Source organism: Dendrobates tinctorius, unplaced genomic scaffold (genome assembly GCF_039654945.1).
Source record: "Dendrobates tinctorius isolate UK_male_01 unplaced genomic scaffold, ASM3965494v1 ptg000129l, whole genome shotgun sequence".
Taxonomy (NCBI): domain Eukaryota; kingdom Metazoa; phylum Chordata; class Amphibia; order Anura; family Dendrobatidae; genus Dendrobates; species Dendrobates tinctorius.
Window position 1 is genome coordinate 44,734,138 of NW_027361797.1, and position 10,989 is coordinate 44,745,126.

At 42.1% G+C, this 10,989-nt stretch overlaps 1 protein-coding gene across 1 annotated transcript; it reads left to right on the top strand.

Moving 5' to 3' along the window:
• The first annotated feature begins 895 nt into the window (after positions 1 to 895).
• On the top strand, positions 896 to 2,825 carry LOC141047889 (parvalbumin-2-like). The gene is made up of 4 exons (XM_073543208.1): positions 896 to 950; positions 2,021 to 2,153; positions 2,330 to 2,439; positions 2,800 to 2,825. The coding sequence occupies exons 1-4, from the start codon at positions 896 to 898 to the stop codon at positions 2,823 to 2,825; spliced, it is 324 nt and encodes a 107-aa protein (XP_073399309.1).
• Positions 2,826 to 10,989: the final 8,164 nt, after the last annotated feature.

Here is a 10,989-nt window from a genome sequence, read left to right on the forward strand (position 1 = left end):
TGATTAGGACATGGAAGGATCTCGTCACTTATCTTGCTTCATCTACAATATTTTACTTAATTCTTATGCACTTGGGATATTGTACAACGTGAAGACCATGAAAGGAGAGCGATCCAGCCCTTCTCATTCTCATAGAACATTGTTGACCAAACCATCATTTAAATTCCAAGTGGGGTATAAATAACCAAGTCATTAGCCAGCAGGTTTTACAGCCCCAGCTTAGGAAGAATTGCTCGGTGACAGGGTCTTCTATGCTACTGTATATGGTCTGAGGGTGGTGTTTGGAGGGTATATAAGCGGTGTCCCCTAAGGGGGCAAGCACAAGTCACAGATTTCCTCCACCGGAAAAAAAGTTACCCAAAGGTGAGTTACACGCTCTCCGCTCTCTCAATCTCTGGGATTTCTATCTTGCTCCAACTTGGAAGAACAGAAGAATTGCTACCGAAAGAAAAGACTATTTCCCTATTTCCAAGGATCAGACCGGAAGGAGATTTCCTTTCATTTTTTTTGGACTACAGTTATTGCAAAGGAATAACTTCTTTTTTTATGGGCAACATCACTTTGGTTACTTGCAACTCTCATCGCCAGCGACGTCATGAACCTGGATTGTTTCCTCGTGTCTGATTCAAAGCAAAGCTTGTGTTGTTGGGGAGGGTACAATGTATCAGGTCTTAGCGTAAATATTGATTGTTCCGCCGAAATATGGTTACTTTGTGGCAGATTGCTGATTGTGATGCTATGGATACAATGTAACATGCTCATATTCAGAAGTGTCGTACGGCACTCACCACTGATATCTGCGCATCTGCTAATCTATTTTATTCCTTATGTTGCCCCCGTACCAGCAAGGCTCGAAATGTCTAACTCATCGTTTATCTCTTAGCAGATAAAGAAGATGGCATTTGCCGGTATCCTCAGTGACGCTGACATCTCAGCTGCCATCGCTGAAGGTACTGTACTCTCTGCGATCAGCACCTTGGTCTATCATCACTCCTCATCTCACAGGATAGCACAGCTAGGACATTAGGGTCAAGGGAGAAGTGACAGCGCCTCCTGGTGGAGGAGAGGGGGACTGCTAGTTTATGCTGCAAGGGCTACCGGATTATTGCTAGAGCTTTAGAGGAGTTGGCAATAGGAAACACATCTACTTTACTCCATGGTAAATGTCCAATATGCTGAAGAGCAAAACTGACTCATGTGCATAGGGAAAGTTTATTAGCGTCCCTGTAGATTGTAAAAACGTATTTAGAAATATTTTTGCAACTAACATTACAGTTAATAGAAGGACTTTTTAGATACAAATCACATGCAACTAGTGTGTCTGACTATCTAGCTATCTATTGTTCACATATATCTATTTCAAATCAATCTATTTTATCTATTTTCTATCTCTATCTATATATCTATCTATTATCTGCCTATCAATATTCATCTAAAATATATATATTTTTTATCTATTTCATGTTTTTCTATTCCTTCCATCTATCTTATGTCTGTTTATCTAATATATATCATTTTTATCTGTCTCATATCTAGAATAAAATGTACATAATATCTATCTATCTATTATCTATCATTCATCGATCTTGTCTATTTATCTAATATATATTTTTATCCATCTCATATCTATCTACCTATTAATCTAGAATAAAGTATACATTTCTATCTTTCTTTCTATCCATCTATTGATATTATATATATATTATCTATCTATTAATCTATCTACCTAGCATTCATATATCTTATGACTATCTAATATATTTTTTATCCATCTATGTCTCTATTTATCTATCTAATATCTATCTATCTATATATTATTATATTATCTATCTATGTATCTAATATCTATCTATCATCTATCTATTATATATCTATCTATCTATTATCTATCATCTCTCTTATGACTATCTATCTAATATATATTTATTTATCCATCTAGAATCTATCTTTATATTATCTATCTATCTATTTCTCTATCTATAATCTGTCAATCTAAACTCCCTAATTATTTCCTTTTCAGCCAAGGACTCCTTCAACTACAAATCTTTCTTTGCCAAGGTTGGTCTGAGCAGCAAGTCCCAGGCTGAAGTCAAGAAAGTCTTTGAAATCCTGGACCAGGACAAGAGCGGATTCATTGAGGAAGATGAGCTGAAGTGAGTAATGACTTAACCACAAATGGGATAAGTTGGAGGGAGGGAAAGATTAAAGCCTGCCCGTCCATGGCTTTTAGCTAGGAGATCTGCCGCTATTAATGAAATCTCAGGGGTCTTTGTGTTTGGGTCTATAGAGTTCCTCTGCTACATTGTGACTCTCCCTTTCCCATATCTAGACTGTTCCTGAAGAACTTCAGCGCTGGTGCCAGAGAACTCTCCGACTCCGAAACAAAGAACTTCCTGTCCGCTGGTGACTCAGATGGTGACGGCAAAATCGGAGTGGAAGGTAAATATGGAAAAGTCTATTTTATATGTGAAGTATGGATTTTTTTTCTGATTTATAATGGGGTCTTTGATACCATATCATTGCACAGTTGACGCCCATCGTCCTTCACAAGGTGCAATAAAGAAAAAAAAAGCTATTAATCTCTAGTTGCAGCTTTGTGATATTTTAGGGCACTGATAGACATATAAGGTATCACCTAAAGGGGTTTGTCATTTATGGAAATCCATACTTCCAAAAGTTTTTTAAGTAAAGACAAAAATAATACAGAATAATGTTGAATACGCAGAAGCTTCTAATGATACCAAGGTCGTATTTTAGAAATGATTCTTTCCTTAACGCTACTTTTTCCCACTTTTTCAGAGTTCCAAGCTTTGGTCAAGGCTTAAAGTGATACTCCTAATGGATGATCCTAGAAATATTACCTCCCCCTTTTACTTTTTTTAAACTGAAATGTTGATGGAACCCGGTCATCAAAATCAAAGACTGCCCCATTGAAGGGGGGAAGGCTTCTGCTCCAAGATCTACAAGCAAAAATCATCTCCTCGATAAGCGCCGTCTGCAATGTCCTCTTCATCCACTACCATGGGGATCCTGAGCTTCCACAGCTAGCAGTTTAATGCCTCAGCCTATTTATTTATATTTTTTTTATATTGATAATGCATTGCCGGCTGTTTCTACTATGACACCTTTTGTAAATTCACACACTGACGATACCAAACGATGATGTGTTAAAGTAACAAGAACGATGAAAACACAATGCTATCAATAAAAATCATGTTTTGGAATCAGTTTGCATTGGATTTCATTTCGGGGTGCAATTATCAAAGCCTGAAAATGGCAACAGGGTAACCAATAGCATTGCTAGATTAGCAGATCCAAGGGATATTACCATGGTCGAGTCATTCCTTTAGGGGCAGTAAAATAATAATAGCTCTTACACTGGTTCTGGTGTATTGTCAAGGTCTAAAAGCTTCTACGTCTCCGTTGATAGCTGTCATCCAAACAATCATTCGGTAAAGCCCCTCCAAACGTAATAGATAGCTGTCGGCCAAGCAATCATTCGGTAAAGCCCCTCCAAACATAATACATAGCTGTCAGCCAAGCAATCATTCAGTAAAGCCTCCCCATACATAATAGCTGTCGGCCAAGCAATCATTCGGTAAAGCCCCTCCAAACATAATAGATAGCTGTCAGCCAAGCAATCATTCGGTAAAGCCCCTTCTAACATAATAGATAGCTGTCGGACAAGCAATCATTCCGTAAAGCCCCTCCAAACATAATAGATAGCTGTCGGCCAAACAATCATTTGGTAAAGCCCCTCCAAACATAATAGATAGCTGTCAGCCAAGCAATCATTCGGTAAAGCCCCTTCTAACATAATAGATAGCTGTCGGACAAGCAATCATTCCGTAAAGCCCCTCCAAACATAATAGATAGCTGTCGGCCAAGCAATCATTCGGTAAAGCCCCTCCAAACATAATAGATAGCTGGCAGCCAACCAATCATTCGGTAAAGCCCCCCCCCAAAACATAATAGATAGCTGTCACCCAAGCAATCATTCGGTAAAGCCCCCCCCAAGCATAATAGATAGCTGTCGGCCAAACTATCACTCGGTGGACAGCTACCTCTCCCGAAGTCCCCCATATACAGGAACGCTCGGCAGAGCACTCTTGTGTTCTCTATGAAATAGATTTCTCAGGGGGACTTCTCTCCGAGGAACAAAAGGGTAGGAAATTCAAAGTGTCGGATCCTTCTCTTCCCTGACATTATCTGTCAAGGTAAAGTCGCAAGGACCCCATACACACTGGACTGTGAGCTATCTATCTATTATCTATCTATCGTAAGGTCTCAGTGATGTAAGACCCGGAGAAGCAGGCTCTAGCACACATAGTGCTGAGAGGTGTTCTATTAGCCCGGATTATGTGTCGGGGTTCTTATGAGCAGCTGAAAGAGCTGGGTGGGATCGGCTGCTCTCTTACCTCCATCCAGAAAATTAATTTAAAAAAGAAAAGATTTTCAACTAATTTTTATCCAATTTTCATCCGTGTGTCCTTTTTCATACATCTGCATTAAAAAATGTACATGATCAAATAACGTTTTCTAAGGTTAATAATACAAATGTGTCCTTGAAAAATATCAGATGGCACGCAGATGATCTGTATTGTTTTTTTAGGCCCACATAGACTTGAATGGAAGAGTCTCTTCTGATACGCAATAAAATAGTGAATGCCTCAAATTTTTTTTCATGGAAAGTCGATCCGAGAGAAAAATGGTTCATCTCATGGGTCAGTGTGCTATTTAATAAAAAACTGGACAGCACTCATCCATTTTATGCAATCATCTACATGAGCCCTCAGGCCAAGTTCACGTAGAGTTTTTTTGTAATATTTTCGACACGGAAAATGTGCCAAAAATCTAAAAAAAATCTTTTCCGACCTTCCCAATAATTTCAATGGGAAATATACCTATATTCTCCATGTAACCTCAATGTGCCAAATTTGCCATTATAGTAAAATGATCATACCAAAAAAGTATATTTTCGTCTCAATTCTCCAATAGAAAAATCCTAGTCAGAACACGGAGCACGTACATAAATGCGCCATTTCGCTCGGCTTTATTCTAAATGTAGCCGTGATGTGGCCGAGGAGTAATTTGTTGTGACCGCGCTCTTCAAGTGTGTGAGAAAGTGAGTCATTTCTCACCTTGTTTTCTTAGATATGACATCTGTCAATTAAAGGTGTAAGTCGATCTAGTGGGGGCTTAGGATATCACAAATCAGTGCCATGTGCGAACCCCCAGCTGAAGAGTCAAGTAAGGATGGGTCCGCACAAGGGCACGTACACTCCAAATGACTCTTAAAAAGGGCCGGCGACTGGGTCAAAAGGGGGCCGCTCTTGCTCAGATTTTATTTCCCCTGAGTGTCCCATTTATTTATTTATTATTGGACCTTTTCTTTCAATTTTTTTTTTGCCTTTGCCAATGGGGTGTTGCTCTAAGGATTTTCTTGGAGACATATTTTTTTAGGCTGCTCTGTATAATTAAGAAGTGAGCAGTGCCTCCTTGGTACAGACCATAAAAATTAGTATATTTGGTGCACTGAGTAAAGGACCATATCTCTGGAAATGGAGGTGGGTTTAAAAAAATAAATAAATAAAAAAATAAGAAAAGGAATTGTCAAGGGGTCCTTCTCCGATACCACACAATCAACAGAGCGAGGGAAGTGTGAACAATCCCAAGACCTTTATTACAGGCAAAATTAGAAGGTCCATAAATAATCCACCACACTGAGGATACAATAGTCCAGAACAAGAATGTAGTCCAGTAACAGGATAAAATGTCCAGGGAGATGAGATTCCAAAACTCTAGCATCCAGAGGATAAAATGGGTCCAAACACTTCCTTCTCTCTGTGATACAGTCTTTACACGATGCTCTCCAACAGGAACTGACTTGTCCAGCTCCTGTCCTCCCCACCTCCTTCCTTGTGTCCAGAGGTAGTCAAACAGGTTGGGGCGGTTTGCAGGCCTCCCAGAGGAGAGAAAAGGAGCCTTGGGGATTGAGGAACTACAGGGGGTCATCAAGAGACAGATACAGTCAGGCTGTAGACTTACAAGGCAACAAGAAAAACACTATGAAAATAAGTGAAATAGAAATATACACAAAATGATATCCACATAGCATATCCCACCATCACAGGAATACTCAGGGGATCAGCAGGAATGAAATAAGAGCAATAGAACTGCCCATTTTTGACCCAGTGACAGGTCTTCTTTACGTGCAAAGGCGGGTGCAATTTATAGAAAAACAAGGAAAAACAAGGCCGTTAGTATTAGGGACAGAGCATTCTGTGGATGAAAGCAGAGCCACGGTGTAAACCTGATCTAATGCTCATTCACATAAGCATAATTCTATATGCCTGCACGAGTTCTATATTTGGACGGCACACACCCAGGCCCATCGCCATGTGAAAATGAAGCGTTGGTCTGACCCTCTCTTCTTACAGTACGTGAATTTTTCAGCTTTTACTACCAAAATTCTTTGGGATTTCGATCATGGATGACCTAATTAAAAAAAATAAAAGATGAAAAAAGAAAGTTCCCTGCATTCAGCAATGTTGTATTGTCAGCACAGCCATGTCCAGAAGTCGAAGGGAACCTGTCACCTGGTTTTTCCCATACAAAGTAGCACCAGCACCTGTAAGCCCTATGTGACCACATTCTAGAATGCTGTATACAAGTCCCTAATCCGCCATGCATAATACAAAAATAGCTTTTACTATACTCACCTACGGCATGGGTTCGGTCCGATGGACTTCACTGGTCTTGATCCGGCGCCTCCTCTCTTATGATTGCCATCCTCATTCATCTTCGTGTGGATGACGTGTCCTACGTCATCCACACAGTGTCCTCCTGCACAGGTGTACTTCTCTCTGCATTGCTGAGGGCAGAGCAAAGTACTGTAGTGCACATGCGCTGGGAAAGGCCAAAGAGCTCCGGCGCATGCGCACTACACTACTTTGTCTGCTCTCAGTAGGGCAGAGCGAATATACCCATGCAGGAGCGCCACAGAGGACTGTGTGAATGATGTAGGATGCGTCATTTACAAGAAGCAAGAAGGAGGAAGGCGATCGCAAGAAGAGGGGAGGCGTCGGATCAAAATCAGAGATGCCCATTGGACCGGACCGCCCTGTAAGGCTGGTTTCACATTGGCGTTTTTGCGCGCAGCTCACCGTGCGCATGCGCACTGCGCCCCTATGTTTAACATGGCGTGCGCAGTGTTTTGCGCATGTTAGCGTTTTCGTGCGCATGCGTTTTTTTGTCTGTTGCGCCAGGCGCGCGAGACGCAACATGTTGCATTTTTTGGTCCGCCCTGTCTCGGCAAAAAAACGCATGCGCACGCTTGCGCACGGAATGCGCAAAAACCCCCCATTGGCGCCTATGAGAGCGCATGCGTGCACATGTGTTTGCGCACGCTTGCGTTTTTTTGCGCATGCGTTTTTAAGGTCAACACGTCTGGAAAGTTGTCTAGACGCTAATTAAGCAGGTGATAAAAAGTTTGAGTGGGCGGTGGAATTCACCAGTACTCTGGAGAGTAGAGAGCGAGCCAGACACAATCAAATTTTCTCCACAAGAACCTGCTGATAATGTAAGTATAAGGCCTGTTTCACACTTCCGTTTTTTTGGTCCGCTAAAAAACGGATCTGCCACTAAAAAAACGGATCCGCGATTTTTTCTCGGATCCGTTTTTTTTTTTTCCCATAGACTTACATTTGCGGCTACCGCGGATCCGTCAAAAAATGGATCCGTTTGCGGAGAAAACGGCGGATCTATTTTTTTAGCGGACCATCCAAAAAAACGGAAGTGTGAAACAGGCCTAAATACCTATATGTGTGCCTGAATGTTGAATTAAAAAAGTTCAAAACTTTTCTAAGTACTAATTTCTCTTTTTATTTTTTCCAGCATGTCTTCTTCATCTGAAGAGTTCGTACCCGAGACTGGGCACGAGGCCGAAGAAGTGAGTACCATGCTTCCCTATGGATAGTTAAAAAAAAATGTACACATGTGGCTAATTTTTTTTATTATTTTTCAGAGCTCATCCTCCACCACGCCACCACGCCAGGAGGAACGGCAGGAGCAGCAGCAAGGCCAAGTGCGGGCGGGAAGACGGGATGTAAGTACAGAATGTTTAAATTTTTGGGATAGCTTAATTTCTATATGCAATTTTTTTTGGGAAACCGTATTGGTTTTTTTTTATATTTTTTTTTATTATTGAAAGGTTTTTTTTTCATTTTTATGAGTATTTTCGGGTTTTTGTTATGCTTGTGGTTTTAGTGTGGTTTTTTTATTATATTTACAGCAACGTTTTTTGTTTTGTTTTTTTTTTTGTTTTTGAAAAGGGATTGAAAATGTTTTTTCGTTTTTTTTAATGTATTTTATGTGTTTTTTGGTGGGTTTTTTTTAAATAGCATGGCTTGGTATTTTTTTTTTTTTTTTAATATTTTCTGCAATGTGTACTTTGCTGGTTTTTTTTTTTTTTGGTATTTGAAAGGCATTAAAATAACCGAAAAAAACATTTTCAATGCCTTTCAAAAAGCAAAAAAAAAAAATCCAGCAAAGTACACATTGAAGAAAATATAAAAAAAAAAAAAAAAAAAAAAAAAAACAAGCCATGCTATTAAAAAAAACACACCAAAAAAAACATTGAAAATGTTTTTTCGGTTATTTTAATGTATTTTGTGTGGGGGTTTTTTTGGTGTGTTTTTTTAATAGCATGGCTTGTTTTGTTTTTTTATATTTTCTGCAACGTACTTTGCTGGATTTTTTGGGTATATGTAATTTATTTGTATTTTATTTTCATTCATGCATTTATTTTTATATTTCAATGTATCAAAAATTTTTTTCTTTATTTTCTAGGCTCCACTGCGGGAGGAGGAGCTCGCCCTGGACAATGACGAGCTCATTCGTCTAGTCCAGGAGCGAGTTCCGTTGTGGGACACCCGTCACCAGCTGCACTCGGACAGCGTGGTGATCCGGCGGCTCTGGAACCAGGTGGCCGAATCGCTGATGGATGGCTGGGACAACGCGACTGCCAGGGTCCGCAAGGAGTTTCGTAAGTATTTCACTGCAGTGTGATGCAGCAGTGATCTTGGCCCTGATCACACAACTTGGTGTGATGCTATTAACCCCATGGAGTTTCTAGCATCACACACAGTTAGGTGATCACAGCTTCCAGCGCATTGTCTTTAATTTTTTTTTTTTTTTGTGTTTTATTGTTTCCCTACAGTGAACAAAGTCAGAACCCGTTGGCGCTCGATGAAGGACCGCTTCAACAGGGATATCCGCCAGGAGAGAGAGGTTCGCAGTGGTGCTGCGTCAAGGACCGGCACGAAATACTGGTATCATCGTGCCATGGCCTTTTTAAGACCGGTCCTTGCCTCCCGAACGTAAGTATATTCTAGTTGTATTGTGTTTTATTCTGTGCTTTTCAATTCCACAGGACTTGGCGATTTTTATGCTATGGTACTAATTTCTTTCTTATATTTTCACAGCACCTGGAGCAGCACCCTGCAACCTGGCTCCGAAGCGGTCCTTCATCCAGCTGCCACGGACCCCTCCCAGCCATCCATCAGCGACGAAGCACCTTGCAGGTCTGGACCACAGTCATCTGGAGACCAGGAAGCTGGTCGCTCAGGTGTTCCCCTGTCCCAGGTCTCTGCCACTGGTTTTGCGGGCACTTCCCGCCAGCAGCGGCAGAGGGCCTCGGACAGGCCTGCCATGCCCGAGTTCGTTCAGTTGAGCTCGGTCTTTCAGAGTAGCCTCAAGGCACTCTCTGATAGACTTGATAGCGGGTTCCTCCTTTTGGACCAACGCTTCAAGTCTATCGAGGGTCGCCTTGAGCGCCTGGAAGCCGACCTCGCCAGACCAGCCCAGCATTTTTACACACAGATAGCTCGGGACTCGGCGGAACACCTTACCCCTGAACTCCAGTTAACTGTCATGCAGGCCTGCAACAATGCTTATATGCAGGCTATGCAGCAGACTCGGTATATGCAGCAGTCAGCGGTGGCATTTCCACCAGTGCCACCGTTGACTCGTTATACTGCAATACCGACATCTGCTGCATATCACTGCATGGCCACCACTGTTCCAAGCTTCGCCGGACCACTGCATACCACCCCAAGTCCGAGTGCAGCTGGACTGTCACCCGCCATCTCCATGCCAAGCGCTGCTCCTGCCTGGCCCACCACTGCTGCCGCCACCACCACAGGATGGCCCGTCACCACCCCTGTCTTCAGCGCCACCAGCACGAGGACCACCCCTGCCTGGACTGCCACCGCCACCACCACGGAGCATCAGCAGACGGGGGACCCGCACTCGATATTTGCGGCACCGACCATAACCTCCACCACCACCAGCATGCAGCACGATCCTGGCAGGCAGTCCCCAACCACCATGCGGTCCCCCAGCTCCAGGCGGTCACACAGGTCACGGGGGTCCAGTATGTCCTCCTGCACAAAACGTGAAGGCAGCCGCCGAAATCGGAGGGAAAACAGCAGGAGGTCTCTCACCCTCCCTCCTCCCTCACCTCCCACTTCCCAAATTTCCTTACCTCGCCTCCCTTCTCCCACTTCTTTAATTCCTCCCTCCCCTCTAACCACAACCTCCACCAGCCATTCCTCATCCCTCCACACACCCCAATTTCCACCATCCTAAATAAAAAAAATTGTTAATTTTTTTTCATAAAAATGTTTGGTTATTTTGTGTTTCATCACCTGCACACACTGCGCCTTACACTTTGTGTTTGTGACACCACATAGCTCCAGTACTGACACGTTTCTTGTATCATTCTTGGAGCTATGTGATGTGACAAACACAAATATATGACTTGTATTTTCATCCACCAGTCTCTTCTGTCTGTTGGTATTGGTCAGAATGATGGTGGAGGGTACAAGGCATATATATTCTCAACTTGCAGGTATCATAAAGACTGATTTGAGGATGGTATTTTATTATTTTATTTTATTTATGAAGTCAGGATGCTTTTTTTTTTTG